The sequence below is a fragment of the Carcharodon carcharias genome, chromosome 10 (assembly GCF_017639515.1).
Source record: "Carcharodon carcharias isolate sCarCar2 chromosome 10, sCarCar2.pri, whole genome shotgun sequence".
In the NCBI taxonomy this organism is placed as follows: Eukaryota; Metazoa; Chordata; class Chondrichthyes; order Lamniformes; family Lamnidae; genus Carcharodon; species Carcharodon carcharias.
This window is the reverse complement of record NC_054476.1, coordinates 32482075-32500415: the sequence shown is the minus strand read 5'-3', so window position 1 is coordinate 32500415 and position 18341 is coordinate 32482075. Positions and strand designations below refer to the sequence as shown.

Here is an 18341-nt window from a genome sequence, read left to right as displayed (position 1 = left end):
CCAGGATAACTTTGGAGGAGTTAAGTCACCCTTTGACAGAAGTAAAGTACCTTTAGGAGAGGTAAGACACTTTGGGGGAGGTAAGGCATTGTTTGGAATTGTTAAAAGTAAACATGTTTGTACATAAAAAGTGCATAAACTCATTGGAATTGTCAAACTGTCAAGGAACTTTCAAGCTGTTAAAGAGCTGTCAAGCTGTCAAAGAACATTCAAGGGACTGTCAAGCTGTCAAGGAACTGTCAAAGTGGTCAAAGGATACTGGGAGAGTTGGCATGAAGAGGGTAAGGGAAAAAGGTGATGGATGGGGGGCATGGGCTGGCATATGAGGCATGAGGGGCCATAGGGGTGGTGGACAGGGGGCATGAGGTGGCATAGGTTGGCATGGGTGAAGCATGGGGAGTGCGTGGGGGTGGGGATTGAAGAGGGTGAGGTCTGTTTTTGTTTTGTTCTTTTTAAATTTAATTCAACATAGTGCCAGAGTACAGAGACAGAGTACGGAGGACCTGAAAGAGCAGAATCCGTTATCACAAGCTGTTATGGGTCATATACTTTTTGTCTCTAGTTCGTTCATGTATCATGTCTAAACTGTTGTTCCTTAATAAACTTAATAAACCATCTTAAAATTATTTATGACTAGTCAACTGCCTATTTAAGTATCTCTGGCCCTGAACCCCCAAAATCTTACATATGTACAGTTCCACAGACACTGGCTCTCACTGGGTACAGTTCCACAGACACTGGCTCTTACTGGGTATCTTCCACACACACTAACTCTCACTGGGTACAGTTCCACAGATAGTGGACAGGGTTTTTCAGATCGCGGGATTTCCCATCCCGCCTCCTGAAGATTCAGAGGGGAGCGCATCACCGCTAATAGTGGCTGCTCCGCAGCAATTTTATGCTGTGAGGAACATTAATTGGCTGGAGATGGGACTTCCGCCCCACATTCAGGACTAAGTCCCACCTCAAAGAGCTGCCGAACAATCTGATTGGCCAGCATCTCTGTAGTCTCAGCAGCACAAGAGGCAGCAGTGGCCAGGTGAGGTATATGTGAGGGACAAGCAGTCCCGAGAGTCTAAGTCCTGGGAGTTCAGGACCAGGTAAGCGTGGAGTGTCTCAGGGTGGAGAGGGGAGGCGAGGTTGATGGGGGGAGGTGGTGGGGTGGGCAGAGAGGGGGTGGAAGACGTGGTGGAGAGGCCTGGGAGGCTGGGGGATGCTGCGCAGGGAGCACTCACACAGACAGACTTTATAGGGTGCGGCTGATGTTGAAAGGAGATCGTTGATGGAGGCACACACCACTCTTACTGCCCAAGGCCTGAGCAGGGTGACTCTCCGAGCTTCTTCCCTGCTCTTGAATTCCTCCCGTCTGCCTCAAAATTGAGGCTGGGCAGGAAATGCCCCTTAATTGGTCATTACTTGCCCACTTTAGAGCTTCAATTGTGTCAAGGGTGGGCCGGCCGGCCTAGGCTTCACCCTTCTCACTGTAGCACTGCGGACAGGTCAGGGTGGGCAGGGGGTAGATGGAAAGGCCATCCGAGGAGGTGGGAGAGGTAACATTCTGTCCAGTGACCCTCACTGGGGTATAGTTCCATAGGCACTGACTCTCACTGGATACAGATCCACATTCACTGACTCTGACTCAGGTACAATTCCATAGACACTGACTACCACTGGGGCACAGTTCCACAGACACTGTCTCTCACTGGGTACAGTTCCACAGATACTGACTCTCACTGGGTACAGATCCACAGACACTGACTCTCACTGGGTACAGTTCTACAGATACTGACTCTCATTGGTACAGATCCACAGACACTGGCTCTCACTGGGTACAGTTCCAAAGGCACTGACTCGCTGGGTACAGTTCCACGGATGCTGACTCTCATTAAGGTACAGTTCCACAGGCACTGCCTCCCACTGGGTACAGTCCCATAGACATTCAGGCCCAGGTTTTTTGCAGTCGGAACAACTCAGGTGCCATTTAAAATTTGTGGGAGGGACCCAATTCTGGGTTTCCTGCTTCCATTCCCAGTGCCACCAATTTTCTCTGGTGTGGGATAAGGTTGTGGTTAGTCAGTCCAGGTGCTGCATTCTGAGCCCGGCCAGCTCCATTACAGGAGGAGGTATCTCCTAGCCTCCAGTTTTCGTGGAGTCAGACCAGCTTCTCTATGATCTCAGAGGGGATGTGGACCATAGCCCGGTTTCGGGCCTTTTGAAAGGTAAGCTCAAAAGCTCTCACCCACACCCACCCCATCCCAACTCATGGCCCCTCATCTACTCGCCATGACACCTCCAGGCATCCCCTTCCAACCCCAAACTGCCTTTGCCCCATATCCCTTAATGTCTTTGGTTAACAGAAATATATCAAAGTTAGATTTAAAATGAACAATTTATCTAATATCACCTGCTGTTTGCAGTTGCCAATTCCAGATTTCTATCATCTTTTGCATGTCGTAGCTTTCTTAACTTCACTCCTGAAAAGCCTGGCACAAACTTTCACAGAATCACAGCATCACACAGTGCAGAAGAGGCCCTTTGACCCATCGAGTCTGCACCGACACATGAGAAACACCTGACCTACCTATCTAATCCCATTTACCAGCACTTGGCCCATAGCCTTGAATGTTATGACGTGCCAAGTCATATCCCCTAGGCCTCAACACAACCTTTCTTCAGCCAACTCCCCACTCCCCCAACAGACACAGGGAAAATAATAGGCTCACTTACGTTCTGCTTGGAGTTGCACACGGTAGCCTAACTCCAAGGCCATGGTCTGTGAATCGACTGTATTCAGTATTTTGGCTGCGGTTGTACCCAGCAGGGCCCCACCATTCTCCAAGGCATAGTACGTCAACTCGGCTGGATTCTTAGGGCCAGGGAGACGTTTAATGCTGACCAGCTGCAGGAAAAACAAAAATAAGCCATCAATATAAGATAGTCACTGTTAAATCCAATCACAAATTCAGGAGGAACTTCTTTAAAAAGAGAGTGGTTAGAATGTGGAACTCAATACCACATGGGGTAGTTGAGACAACTAGCAGAGGTGCATTCAATGAAAAATTGGATAAATGCATGAGTGAAGGCGGAATAGAAGGTCTTATTGAGATGGAGAGATGAAGAAGGGCAGGAGAGATGGAGCATAAACACCGGCCTGGACCAATTGAGCCGAATGACTGTTTCTGTGCTGTAAACACTTTATAATATTTTCTGAACCATTTTGATCATGTAGTGATGAAACAACTAATGATGCTATATATTATGTGGGAGGTGGTGGCGTGTGGTATTGTCACTGTACTAATAATCCAGGGAGACCCAGGGTAATATTCTGGGAACCTGGGTTCGAATCCCACCATGGCAAATGGTGAAATTTAAACTCAACTAAAATCTGGATTAAAACTCTAATGAAAACCATTGTTATTAAAAAAAAAAAATCTGGTTCATTTGGACTGAGGTGAGGGTGATTGCCTTTGGCAGCATTTGACAGAGTGTGGAGCCCAACCAAAACTGCAGTCATTGGGAATGAGGTGGGGGGAGGAATTCCCTAGCACAAAGGAAGATGGTTATGATTGCTGGAGGTCAGTCATCTCAGCTCCAGTTCAGCACAGGAGTTCCTCAGGTTAGTGTCCTAGGACTAACCATCTTCAGCTGCTTCATCAAAGAACTTCCTTCAGTAGTGGGGATGTTTGCTGACGATTGCATAATGTTCAGCACCATTCGTGACTCCTCAGATGCTGTAGCAGTCCATGTCCAGGTTTGGGCTGGCAAGTAACATTTGCGCCACACGTCCTGGGGGTTACCATCGACCAGAAACTGAACTGGACTAGCCATATAAATACTGTTGCTACGAAGAGCAGGTTCAGAGACCGACTAGGAATCCTGTGGTGAGTAACTCACCTCCTGACTCCCCAAAGGCACAAGTCAGGAGTGTGATGGAATACTCCCCTTGCCTGGATGAGTGTAGCTTCAACAACACTCAAGAAGCTTGACACCGTCCAGATCAAAGCAGTCTATTTGATTGGCACCACATCCACAAACACTCACTCACTCCACCACCAATGCAGAGTGGCAGCAGTGTGTTCCATCTATAAGATGCACTGAAGGAGCTCACCAAAGCACCTTCTAAGCCCATGATCACTACCATCTAGAAGGACAAGGGCAGCAGACACATGGGAACACCATCACTTGTAAGTTCCCCTCCAAGTCACTCACCATCCTGGCTTGGAATGATATCGCCGTTCCTTCACTGTCACGGGATCAACATCCTGGAACTCCCTCCCTAGCAGCACTGTGGGTGGACTGCAGCAGTTCAAGAAGGCAGCTCACCACCACCTTCCCAAGGGCAGTTAGGGATGGGCAATGAATGCTGGCCTCAGTGAGAGTTAGTAATTGTGGAACTGATACCCAGCCAATGATGCCCACATCTCATGAACGAACAAAAAAAAAATCCTCATTTTCACAATTAGTCATTTTTATACACACATAGATTTGAAGGTGGCAGAACAAATCAATAAGGCAGTTAAAAAGGCATACAGAATCCTAGGCTTTTCTAAAAAGAGTGCAAAAGCAAATAAGTTATGCTAAACCCTTATAAATCATTATTTCAGCTCCAGATGGTGTATTGTGTGCAACTCTGGGCATCACATTTTAGGAAGGATATGAAGGCCTTGGAAAGGGTGCTGAGACGATTTGCTAGCATGTTGCCAAGGATGAGGGATTTCAGTTATGTGGAGATTGTTCTCTTTAGAGCAGAGAGGATTAAGGGGAGATTTAATAGGTATGTTCAAAATCATTAATTATTTTGATAGAACAAGTTTGGGAGAAACTGTTTCCTCTGGCAAGTGAGTTGGGAACCACACGGCATACAGTTAAGATAATCAGGAATAGAACTGGAGGGGAAAATGTGGAGAGATGTTTTTCAGAAATCTGGAACACAGTGCTTGAAAAGGTGGTGGAAGGAGATTGCATTAGAAGTTTCAAAAGGCAATTGGACATGTATTTGAAAAGGATTAAGCATGGAAAAGGGATACAAAGGAAAAGCACAAGCCTTGCATTTGTAAAGAAAAAGTGGCCAAGTTTCTCTCAGCAGGATGGAGGGTTGACAATAATGCGCCTGTTTATTGGCGATGAAAGCTCTCAATGTTGGTGATTAACGATTATATAATGTGTCAAATCCGAAGAAGTGAAGTGCATTCCCAGTCATAAAATAAACCATAAATTTGATTGCCCTCTTCACAATAGTACACAGTGATAGCAACAGAGTTTCCCCCAATAAAAATAAATCATTCAGCCATGGAGTGGTGGTGGGATGGTGGTGGGATGGTGGTGGGGGGAAGGTGTTGGTTCTTCAATAATTGTCCTCAGGCTTGTGCCTGAACTAGGCCAGATCTACTGCCTGGCCCCAGAAGGTGTGAGTAGGAATTGGGGCAGCAGGAGGCCGCAGCCTGGCATCCATGAGATCAAACACCTCAGCAGTCAGTTAAGTGCTGAGGGGTGGGCATGGGTTTCCTAGGCAATGCCACATTCCCTCAGTATTATTAGAGAGTGTCAGCCTAGGGTACATGTTCAAATCCTGGACTGGGGCTTCAGCCTTTGGCCTCCTGAGTCAGAGGCGAGACTGTGACCTTGTATGGATCACCAGGGCCTGCACCCCACGATTAAAGAAAGACCAGGCTGCCATTCTGTGGGTATGCTGCCTGCCTGCTCAATTGAGCAGATCAATAATGGGACCAGGTAGGAAGGAAGTGGGATCACAGGGAAGCAAGTTGCTGCCTTTATTTTACCTGTACCCAAACCCAATTTTTCCCATGCCAGGATGGCATGGGGGATAAGTGGGCCAGAGATTCCGTCTCTCAGACTCTTGTTTCAGTTTCTTTCTTGTCAAATGCCAACTGCACTCACACTACCGTCTCTGGGCAGAATCATCCCAGATTTGCACAAAGTGCAGTGGCAGGCGGGAAAAAAGGCGTTTTACCCACCAGCCGCAATGATGGGTTTTGGTGCAGTGTCATCCCTTTCCCAGTGCATCCTGCCTCATTAACAATGCATTCACAGGAAACCCGCCAGCTCGCTGGCAGGCGGGCTCAGATCGGCCTCAGCACTTCCTCACTCCAGGCACCATGTTTAAAGTGCACCAGATTGCATGCCTACTTCATGTCTACTCTCCGGGACTGCTCCAGGCAACAGATGGTCCCGAAAGCAAAGAAGGTGGTAGCCCCCAAATTGAGTGACGCCTCTCTGGGACGCCTGATGGGCGCAGTGGAATGCCACCGCAATGTCCTCAACGCCTGCTCTGGCCACAGGAGATCCACCAGAGTCACCAGTCCAGCTTGGGAGACGGTGGCAGCAATGGTCAGCACCACTGGAGCACAGAGAAGGTCAGCCAGCCAGTGCAGCAAGAGGATGAATGCTCTCACTCATTCCATCAGGGTAAGTCAACCACTTCATCACTCTCAACTCACACACACACAAACCCATCACACATCCACAGGGATCTCACACCTCAAAGGACTCCACGAACTCTCACGCCACCCTCACATCTCCATCAGGATCATTTCCTCTGGAGTCCGTGCCCTCATCCCATCCATGGCTCCACTTACCAGACAAACATTCCGCACAGTGGCATGCACCCTGCTCCACTCGATCTATTTTCATGCAGAAGAACCTGGCTCACAACTGCAGGGAGAAGTCCCAGACCTAGGGTACAGTGGACCACATTAGGTCCCTCACTCACTTTCAGGAGTGAGCCATCACGCTGACTGGTGAGGACATGGACTGTGCCTACTGCGATTGTGAGGTTGGCGGCAAGCACCCAGTGAGGATCCTGTACCACACTCTACCACTCTTGTCGCAACTGAGTGCTCTCTCTCCTGTTTTTGACCCTGCTGCCATGCACCAATTATCTCAACTTTGGCTCACAGGGAGCTCTGCCAAGTACCTGAAGCCCTCAGCCAGTCAGTCCCTCAGCACCATCCAAGTCCTCACTTCCAGCCAAGAGATCACCTCCATTGAAGAGCTGGAAATAAACAGCCTGGAAGACCTATCACAGGGCTTACCCACACCATCCACCAGTGCAGAGACGCACATCTTGGTGGGACCTAGATCTAGAACAGGCTCAGGTTCACAATCTGGTGGTCACCACGCAGACAGGTGTCCACAGCAGGAGGAGGCGGGTTCAATTGAGCTACCTTGGAGGACTGCTGGGGAAGAGGCATCTGGGAGGTCCAAATCAGAAGATAAGCCTCTGGATTTGGTCTTCCAACTCATCGTGGAGAGTCAGCAGAAGGCAGGCGAACATCACGCAGAGCTGTTGGAAGCCCTCAGCAGAGTGGAACTCGAGTCAGAGGAGTGTGTCCGTCTCCTCTTTAATGAAGTGGTGCCCACATGTGCATGTACGGAGGCCTCCATGGGAAGGATGGTGGACACCAAGGAGACCCCAATCCAGCAGAACACAGAATGCGTACAGGCCTGCACTCCACTGAAGTAGCCATGGGTGAGTTCCTGCAGTGGCAACACAAGAGGGAATTAAGGCACCTCAATGTCCCTCCAGGTGCTCCTTCCCTCAAGGGGTCAGGCCGGGCCCTCATCATTTGAAGGGAGAAGTGGCAGCTGGACACCCCTGGATCATCCACTCAGAAATTTCAGAGGCTGCCCTCTCCCTCCAAGTCCCCTTTGCCTTTGATCCCCTCAACCTTGTCCTCTGTCATCGCAGAGGGAACAGCTGGCTCACAGGACAGCCAAAGCAAGCTGTGGCCCTCAATGCCTCGGCTCACTAGAGGACGCATGCTGAAGTCATCAGAGGCGAAAAGGCCAATCATTGCACAGGCTGTCTCCACCCCTGCTGTGGATGTCAGGGCAGCACCTAGAAGAAGTGGAAGGCCTAAAAAAGTTAAGAAATTCTGATCACAACTGATTGCACAGGTGAACACATTTTATCACTTTATAATCTGAAAACATATTCACTTTCACTAAATAATGTGTAATGTTGTCTTTCAGCTTCATGTGCAGGCTTCGCGAGTCCTCCCACTGCATCCCACACCCCACTCTGAATCCCCACCCACTAGTAGTTCATCTGCACATAGCTGAATCATGAGTGATTCTGGGGGTAGAAATATATGTGTGTGGCAGAGCCTTTTGGTGCCTCGTGCGAGCACGCTCCCATGTACACGGAGCCTTCATCCATCTCACTGTCCTGAGCACTTTCAATGCTGCCTGCTGGGGTTCTCTTTCTGTTGTTCTTCGGAGCTGACCTGTATCTCCGCCCACCCACTGACTGCACTCCCATGCAGCACCTGCGCCTGTCTAACAAGAGGCTCCGCTCATTTTTGATTTCGACAATGATGGTCGTAGTCAGATTTTTGCTCAATTCCCCCATCCCTTCCCCTCCCCCAGTCACTTATGTCCTTTCCCCCATGATTGTTGTCACCCTGGCATCGCCTTCCACCTCCACACTGTCACCTACCAACCAGAACCCTTTCCTTTCCAGGGTGTCCAGCTGAACATATACATTCCCTACCTTCCTGAGAACCCCACCCCCATCCACATTGACCTCCCCGACCTCCTTCTTCCCACCCACCGGATCTGTGTCTGCCTCCAAGTCCCCACCAACCTCCCTCACTGTCCCTTCTACAGATACCGATGCACCCTCACCCTCCCACCCTCCCGCTACCTCTGCCCCCTCTCATACTCACCATTCCCTCCTACAACGCCCACCCTCAGTTCACTCCCCAGGAGGCAGTCATTGACTCCACAGACCCCTCCCTTACACATTCACCTGGACATCCCACCCACTTACTCCCTCTTCCACCCTTACTCCCTCTGCCAACCTTAATCCCTCCTCCACCCTACTTCTTCCCACCCCCAACGGACACCATTCTTCCCCCTGGACTCCTACCTTCCTCTGAACTCCTTCCTACCCCCGGACACCTACTCCTCCCCCTCCGACCTCCTTTCTCGCCCTGGATTCCTCCCAACCTGTGCTCCTTCCTCTCCAACCCAGACCCCTTTCCTCCTGAACTCCTTCCTCCCCCTGGGCACTTGCCTCCCCCTGAACTCCTTCCCACCCTCCGAACTCCTTCCCACCCTCCGAACTCCTTCCCACCCTCCGAACTCCTTTCCCACCCTCCGAACTCCTTTCCCACCCTCCGAACTCCTTTCCCACCCTCCGAACTCCTTTCCCACCCTCCGAACTCCTTTCCCACCCTCCGAACTCCTTTCCCACCCTCCGAACTCCTTTCCCACCCTCCGAACTCCTTTCCCACCCTCCGAACTCCTTTCCCACCCTCCGAACTCCTTTCCCACCCTCCGAACTCCTTTCCCACCCTCCGAACTCCTTTCCCACCCTCCGAACTCCTTTCCCACCCTCCGAACTCCTTTCCGCCCGTCCAAACTCCTTCCCCCGTCCAAACTCCTTCCTCCCCGCAAACTCTTTCACCCCCCCAAACTCCTCCCCCCTCCAAACTCCTTCTCCCCTCCAAACTCCTTCTCTTACACCTTCCACCCCCCCAAGACCCATCTCCCCAATTGCTGTATTCTCCCCGTTATAATCTCCTCCCCCCATATTCCCTCGTCCTCCCTCCTACACTCTCACTGACACTTTTGTCCCCTCCTGACAACCTCACACCCTGACACCTTCGTGCCCCCTTCCCAACCTCACCCCCCAGAATGCCTTCATTCCCCCACTCCCAAACTCACTAACCACCCACCCCACCCCCACCCCCCCCACCCACCCTCCTCTCCCACTCACAGCTGGACCTTCCTCTCCCCCTTGATGATCATCTGTAGCAGCCCATGGCCAAGTCCATGATGTTCCAAAGTGGACTGAGACATCAGTGGAAACCTCCCACCTTCCGAGAGCTGCTTTGACATGTATACGAGGATCCACCCAGCATGCAATGTATGAGTTTCTTCAGGGTCCGTTAGCTGTGGGGCTCCAGTATTTCCTGCTCCTCAAATATCCACGGCCTGAGCAAGGGTTTAATGGTGAGTCCTGGCTTCTGCACGTCACACTTGTCCAGCCGTGATCTGGACCAGTGTGTTTTCCCACCGGCGTAATGGTAAATCTGGCATGGGGGCACAATTCCAGTCGGGCCTTACCAGTCGGGCTCACACCAGCCTCCAGCAGGATTGGCGTTCTGCCATGGCGAACACCATCAGATGATCCCACAGTGCTTTCACATCGGCGAGAAACTAATTTTTGACTTTCTCACTGTATTGTCCCGTGCCCCACTCCCCGCACCACCCCCCCCCCCCACCCCGCCCCCACCTCTCCCCCCACCCCCCCCCCCCCCCCCCCCCCCCAATCCCCCCAACTCGCTTTGGGGGAGGTGATAGCATTGTGGTACTGTTACTGGACTAGTAATCCAGAGGCCCGGGGTAATGCTCTCAGTTTGAATCCCACCACGGCAGATGGTGGAATTTGTATTCAATAAAATTCTGGAATTAAAATTCTAATGATGACCACGAAACCATTGTCGGTGGTTGTAAAAGCCCATCTGGTTCACTAATGTTCTTTAGGGAAGGAAATCTGCTGTCCTTACCTGGTCTGGCCTACATGTGACTCCAGGCCCACAGCAATGTGGTTGACTCTTAACTGCCCTCTGAACACGAGCAATTAGGGATGGGCAATAAATCTGGCCTAGCCAGCGACGCCCTCATCCCATGAACAAATAAAAAAAAACAATGCCCAACGCCAACAGGGCCAGAAAATCCTGGCCTCTGGCACTAAAAGAGTCAGTCTCTTCAGCGGTAGGACTCTCGGCTCTGAGTTTGAAGGTTTACATCCAGTGTAAAATCTAATTCCATACATTTACCTAACGCTCAATTAAAATACTGAGGTTGTGCAGCATTGTCCACGGTGCAATGAAACTAAAGCCCTGCCTGTTTGTTCCAGTTGGATGTAAAAGACCCCACAGTGATATGTGACATAATTCTTCCTGTGTCCCAGCACATGTTCCTCGGCCACCACCACAACAGGGTAACAAATCATTTATCTCACTGACCTTAATGTACCCTTAAGTAGTGCTAGGCATGGCTCAGTTAGTAGCACTCTCTGAGCCTCTGAGTCTTAAGGCTGTGATTTCAAGTTCCATTTCAGAGACTTGCGCATAAAACCTAGGAGGACACTCCACTGCAGTATGGAGGAAGTACTGCACTGTCGGAGATGCTCTCTTTCAGATGAGAAGTTAAGCCAATCTATGTCTGCCTTCTGAGGTGGGGGCACAAGATCCCACTCTGCGATTTCAAAGTTCAGGGGTACTGTCTTGAGCAATATTAATCCCTCAACCAACATCACTGAAACAGATTATTGCAATATCACGTTGCTTTTTGTGGGAGCTGTGAACAGGTTAGTTGCGGTGTTTCCTATATTCAAACAGTGACTACCCTTCAAACGTATTTCATTGGCTATACAGCACTTTGGGATGTCCTGAGGTTGCAGAAGGTGCTACATTAATGCAAGTCTTCCTTTCTCCAAGTGACCCTGTTGTGTGCAAACTGGCTACTACATCTATCCACAAAACAACCATTCTTTAAAAGTAATTCATTGGCTATGAGACATATTTGGGTCAACAAAGGTCACCAATAAATCTCACTAAAAAGAATTGATTTTGTCTGACCTGTACAGTGTAGGTGCCGATTGTAGAAGCGCGTTTAAACCTTCGCCCTTGTTGCTGAGCTGCCATGAACAGGTTCGCTAACCGTTGTTCCATCAGGCTTGCAAAGCGTTGATACTGTTCACCCAGTGAGCTGTTGTCAACGCCCAGGATAACTGTTTGAAACAGGAGGCAGAGCATATTACAAAGCAATAATTATGGGTCAGCCACATAGCTATTATTCAATTGTCACCATTTTTTTCCTTTTCTAAGCACACGTGACGAAGGCTGAAGAGATTCCGAATCCAGCGACCACGCAGTCGGTGTGCTGCGTTTCCCCGTTTGTTGGGACGGAATTCCCCACCTCCTTTTCAGGGTATTAATCACTGTATGCAGGGGAATATTTTCTGATCGGTGCTGTTCTGGTACACTAAGCAAGCTGGTGCCATAAATATTATGGAACAGGAGGAGGCCGTCCATCCCATTGTGTCTGTGCTGGCTCTCTGAAAGGGCTAACCTCTTAGTCCCATTTCCACATCCTTTCCCCATAGGCATTTCTGTGTTCATCCACTTCCCTTTTAAAATCTATTACGGATTCAGCTTCCTGTTTCTGGATGGATGTTCCCACACTCTGTGTAAAAACAAAACATATTCTCCTTTGTTCTACTTCTAGTTACCGACTCTCCAAAAATTGGAAACAGCTTTTTTAATCTTCTTTGTTCTCAAGGAGAGCGCTCCAATTTCCCTAGTCTCTTTTCGTAAGTAAAAGAATCTCACCCTGTTACCAGTTTCGTGAATCTCACCATAAGCTTTAAGTGGAGTTATAGAGCGGAATTATATGCCCTCCTCTGTGGCGGGTTTGGCGGCAGGATGGGGGTGGGGGTGGGGGGGGCGATTTTTAATCAGGCACAATGGTCCCAGGTGGGGTCCCTGCCGCCTTCCCATCGCTGCCCCCAATTAATGTCCATTTAAGGGCCTCACCCCCTCACCCACAACTGCTTTCCTGCCATCATTCACCTGCAGCCTGGGATCCAGCAACAATCCTAGTCCTCGGGTGGGTGTCATATCAGCAGCAGCCTCCCCCATGGTTCTTCCGTTCAATGCAGCTGCCGGCCAATCTCACAGGGCAGGACTTCCACACCCATGGTCTTATCCCAGCCAGGGAAGGCCCTCCTCTGTCCACTTAAGCGCCTGAGTGGTATTTAATTTGGTGGGCCTTCCCTGAAAGCAGCAACACAGACCTCCCGCGGGCTCTCCAGCCGGTAGGAAAGAGCCCGATCACCTCCATTAAATCCAGCCCATACAGTCCAAATGGCAGAGGGGAAGCAATTCGGCCCATTGAGTCCATGCCAGAGCCTCGACTTGAACATTATATCTAAAGTTATCTATCCAAAACTGAACACAAAACTCTAACATTAGCTGAATACATCCTTTGGTATAAAATGCTGCTCATACTATTTTCACTTGCAAATGCAGGAATTTGGTACTGGGCTACGGGCTGATGGGGGACTTCAGTTTTGTGGATATATTGAAGAAGACGGGACTGTTTCCTTAAAGCAAAGATTAAGGTGAGAGTTAATAGAGGTGTTCAAAGTTATCAGGGGCTTTGACAGAGCAAGTTGTGAGACACTGTTTCCCAGTAGGGAGAAATTGAGCGGATCAATAGTCAGAGATCATAAATTTAAAATAATTGGCAAAAGAACTAGATGGGAAATTAGGCAAAATGTTTCCACACAGAGGGTTGTTATGATCTGGAACACACTACCTGAAAAGGTGTCGAAATCAGATTCTATAGGTAATTTCAAAAGGCAAACTGGACATGTCAACCAAGAGGACTAATTTGTTGGGTTATGGGGAGAAAGATGGGATATGGGATTAAATTGGTCAGCTCCTTCAACAACTCGGTATGAGGGGACAAATGGCCACCAGTCTAAGGGTGGTATTTTGTTAGGCCTGTAAGTGCAGGAAACTTGGTAGGTGGGATTACTTAATTAGGCAACACCCGAAGTTTCGATTTCCTGACAGCAGGTTGAGTGGTAGAAATGAAGTCAGTGGCATTGCAGTGGGCCCCATGCTGTCTTGTGGTAGGTTCCTACTTGTAATACAGTTGCATGCTATGAACACTCATTATCTTAAAACTTTCTGTAATTACGACCGACCTTCAAGATTAAGTCAGAGGCACACGTGAATCTCGTGGTACTTGCCATGTGCATTAAAAGCTGGCCTGCAACAGCTGGCTTTGTGCAGCTGTGCCTGACACGAGTGGTTTTCTTTGTTGATCTCTGCGGCACAAGGGAGGGGAGCAGAAGAATAGCAGCTTGCATGGAGGCTCAGGACCACCTGGGCGCGTCGGGGGTGAACGGCAGGTTGTGGGTGTGAGGAGCGGGGTCGAGGGCATGGAGGAGTAGAAGAAGGATCCAAGGGAGGACAGAAGGTGGAGTCGATCTCTGTCTAGTCTCAAGACATGTTAGGCGGGATTTTCTGCACCCACCTGCCGCTGGGATCTTCCGGTCCCCCCGCAAGTCAATGGACTTCTGGCTGGAGCACTGCTTTGCCCACATCGGGGCTGGAAAATCCCAGCCTTTGTATGTAATGGGCGGGGTGGTGAGTGACAGTTATTCATAAGGTAGAGAGTGATGAGGTGAGAAGTTTGAGGAGGGGTGAGGGTCATGATCTGCTGAACTGAAAAAATAACAAGCTTTCTGAAGCAATGGAGCTTGACAGCAAAGTTGTAGCCATAATACAGAGCCTCCCTATTTGTCCAAGAGGCTCTTTAGTAGCCCACCCATATCTGCTGCACTGTCAGCTGCTGGTAGTATCGCCAATGGAAAGCTTCCCCCAATGCATGATCATACATATATCTCCCATGCCTACCATTGCCACTTTAAATTTTAATTAGAATTGCATCGAGAGCAGAAGTACCGTCCACTTCCGGTTCCAGTGCTGGGAATGGGGTGCCACAGATATGATACCGCCTTTTGAGTCTATGAAGGGCACAAAGCATTTGTAACAAAACAATACTGGTGAGTGAAAATATCCCCGGCTAAATGCATAGCCATTAAGGCATTGGAGATGCTGTCCAAAGGTTGCGAGTTCAAATCCTGCCTTGGAAAAATATGAAATTAAATTCAATAAATCTGGTACTTTGTGGGCCGGCCCCAGGAAAGCTCTTGGATTATTGTCAATACCTGCTTAGTTCACTAAGGAAAGCTGCCACCCCCGGCTAGTCTGACAGACACTTGACTCTGGTCCTACCCTAAGGATTCAACTTTGACTACCCTTTGATAACACCCTAGCAAACCGCTTATAAAAACAAGCAATATGTTGAAGATGCTGCACCTGCTCAGGGCCACCAAGGGAAGCGTAATAAATATTGGACTTGCCAACATCACTTCCATTTTAAGAATAGGGTATGCTAACGTAACGGTTACATTAGTGGATGGTCTACAGGCATGAGCTCAAATCCCACAATGACAGCTAGGGTATTTAATTAAATAAATCTGTAATTAAAAAGCTGATATCAATAATGGTGACCAAGGAATGACTGGATTGTCGTAAAAACCCATCTGGTTCATGATGTCCTTCAGGGAAGGAAGCCTTATCTGGGTTGGGCTTACATGTGACTCCAGACCCAGAGTAATGTGGTTGACTTTCAAATAGTCTATCAAACCCCTCAACTGTGTTGAAGAAGGCACCTCAGCACCAGGGATGGGCAAGAGTTGGCCTTACCACCAATGTTCAGATCCCACAAATAAATAAGCAAAAATTGAGAAGATCGTTTTCATCATTCTCTATAAATCTTCAGCAACTCTAAAAAAAATACCCTGAATTAGACAATTCGCTCAATAGATTCTACAATGCAGGCTACGCCTGAGGGATATTGGCCTAAATATTCCTTCATATCTCTTATGGAAAACAGGCAAACCTTTTCTCAACAAGAAAAAATATCCCCTTTGACACTAAGTTGCTGAAGATTCTAAATTTAGGTTCCGGATTATTTGTACCTGACTAGAAATCACTAATAAATGGCCTTCAAGACAATGAAAACCCCTCCAGTGTGTTTTTACAAAGGTAGCGAACAACATTAATGGAAATAAGAATCATTGCAGTTAGCTCCTTGCTACGATGAAAGCATCAACAGTAGAATAACAACAATAATTTAGACAATCCCAATGGATGTTTATACAGAGGTAATTCGTGTGACATGATTAACAAACCTGTAACAACCCAGGATTTCTCAGTCGCTAGTGAGGTGTCAAGATTTTCGTATTCCAAAGCTAGAAAAGGAAGGAATCCAAAATGAAATTTGCTTTAGGAGTGAAATCTGTGTACTTGAAATCCTTATCAAAGAACTACTTTAAAAAAATGCTCAGACAAAAATTACGCATACCCATTTGAATACGGAAGGCAGAGAGATCCCAGCTGGTCAGGTTCTTTTGATAAGGAGATTAAGAAGCAATCGGGCTTCACTGGTAGAAACTTGGATGGGTAAGAAAACTGACTACCAATTCTCTAGAAACTCATTCTCTAGACTCGACTATTCCAATCTTATCCTGGCTGGCCTCCCACTTTTCACCCTCTGTAAACTTGAGCTAGTCCAAAATTCTGCTACACAAATCCTAAAGTGCACTAATTACCATTCACCCATTACCTCTCTGCTCACTGACTTACAGAAGTTCTTGTTCCAGCAAGGCCTCTATTTTAAAATTCTTTGTCTTCTTTCATGCCTGTCATTGGCCTCACCCCTCCCTTTCTCTGTAACCTCTTCCACACCACAAGCCTTAAGGATCTCACATTCCTCTTAAGTGGGCCTCTTGCGCAACCCGTGATTTCATTCACTCCATCATTGGTGGCCATGCCTTCAGCAACCAGGACCCTAAGCTCAGGAATTCCCTCTGTCTCTCTCCATTTCTCTCCTCCTTTAAAACAATCTTCAATGCTACCTCTTTGACCTAAGTTTTGATCACCTGTTCTAATATCTCCTTCGGTGGCTTGTTATCAAATTTTATTTGATAACTCTCCTGTAATGCACTTGGGATGTTTTACTGCTTTAAAGGTGCCATATAATTGCAAGTTGTTGTTGCTTTGCATTACTTGTATTGAGCACTTTCACTGCCACTAAATTTAAATGATTAACACCTAGGGGGAGAATTATCCCCATGTTGGGTGGGCCGGTCGGGCGTTGAGCTGATCACCACCCGCGATCGGCTCTGCGCCGCCATTTTACGCAGGCGGGTCAGTTAAGGCCTACCCAGCGTGAAGCGTGGCTCCTGAGGACAACGGGAGTGGGCGAGCGGCGGTGGGAGTGCAATGACCACCGGGTCCAGTGGTGACCCGGCAGCCTGTTTAAATGAAGCGCTAGCAGCCTTGCAAAGGCTGTTCACCGTGGCCAGCAGAAGGGCTCCCCAGAGCGCTGCTGGAGAGCAGGCCAGGCCGGAGGGTAGGGCAGCGGGGTACTGTGCCCCTCAGTTTTCTGATGAGTGCCTAGCTGCCCTCCTGGAGGAGGTGGCAGCACGGCGGGAGGTCCTCGTTCCTAGGGATGGGAGGTGGAGGCACCCCACCTGACCATACGTGCCTGGGAGGAGGTGGCAGAGACAGTCAGCTCCCAAGATGTGGTGCAATGCACGTGGGTCCAGTGCCGCAAGCGATTCAATGACCTCTTGCGCTCGGGAAAGGTGGGTACCATGTTGGCAGAGGTCACTTAATATAGCCGGCAGCCTTTCCCCCCAAGGGCCTCCCCACCAACTCTGAGTGCAGTTACAGCATTGAATCTTTCATGGCATGTTTCGCTCACTGGATGGGCCAGCAGGTATTGCCCATACCTGGTTCACTCTGAGAGGGTAGTGTTGAGATGGGCTCTGAACCCGCAGCATGTGTGACACTGACACCCAGAGTACCATTTTGGGGGCTACCTCAAGGATCTGCACCTAGGCAGAGTGCTGGATCTCTGAAATATGTCAAAGTCAGGGTGCTAACATGCTGGGAGGGGAGTTTCCAGGTGGCGGGGCACCAATCATCTGCTAGCCTTGGCGTTCCATGTGCTTGTGCCTCCTTGCTTTGCAAGGTTAGACCGTGTGGTGCCAAATGAGAAGGAGACAGCATGTGGGCAAGGGGAGGGGTCAGCCGTAGCTTGTTTGGGTGAGTGTGTGGCAGCTGAAGGGTGACAAAGCATTGGAGTCCTGCAATGTCCCACTCTGGCTGGGGTGGCAGGGATGCGATGGGAATCCAGGTGCAGGGAGGACTAATCAATGCTCTTCTCTCCTTTTCAGGAGAAGATTGCACAAAATGTCGCCGAGTGATTGGCGGAGGCCAGGCCCAGTTGGCCATAATCCCCAGATACGAGCAGGATGGATCTGGAGAGATGCCATGCAGCCAGGTCCACCGATGGCGGCGAGGCTGGGGTGCCAGGGGGAGGTATGATTGCCGAGCCCTGAGGTTACCATGTGTGTCCCAGCAGCTATGGCACTGCTGAATGCTCAGTGATTGAAGTTTGCAACATGGGTTGACCAATGCTTAAGGAAGGATGAGTGCATAATGATCCGGGGGACCAGCATGCACATTGACATTGTCTCCACCTTAACTAATCAAATGTCCTTGTTCTTCCTTTCAGCATCACCAGAACAGGGCTGGGAGGAGGAGGCAGAGGGGTCACCTCTCACACCTGAGGCCTCTGAACAATTGGACTCACCAGCATCACAACATCTCTGCCAGGCAGGTGCCAGCGCCGATACTAGCACCTCGGTGGGAATTAGA

At 49.2% G+C, this 18341-nt stretch overlaps 1 protein-coding gene across 1 annotated transcript in view; it reads right to left on the bottom strand.

Annotated features, from left to right (window-relative positions):
* kiaa1549la (KIAA1549-like a) overlaps window positions 1-18341 on the bottom strand; it is a 236959-nt gene that overhangs the window by 166062 nt on the left and 52556 nt on the right. The window contains exons 6-8 of the mRNA XM_041198318.1: window positions 15806-15865; window positions 11613-11764; window positions 2728-2899 (exon numbers count right to left, since the gene is read on the bottom strand). Coding sequence (XP_041054252.1) covers window positions 2728-2899; window positions 11613-11764; window positions 15806-15865 — 384 coding nt within the window. The remainder of the gene's footprint in view (window positions 1-2727; window positions 2900-11612; window positions 11765-15805; window positions 15866-18341) is intronic.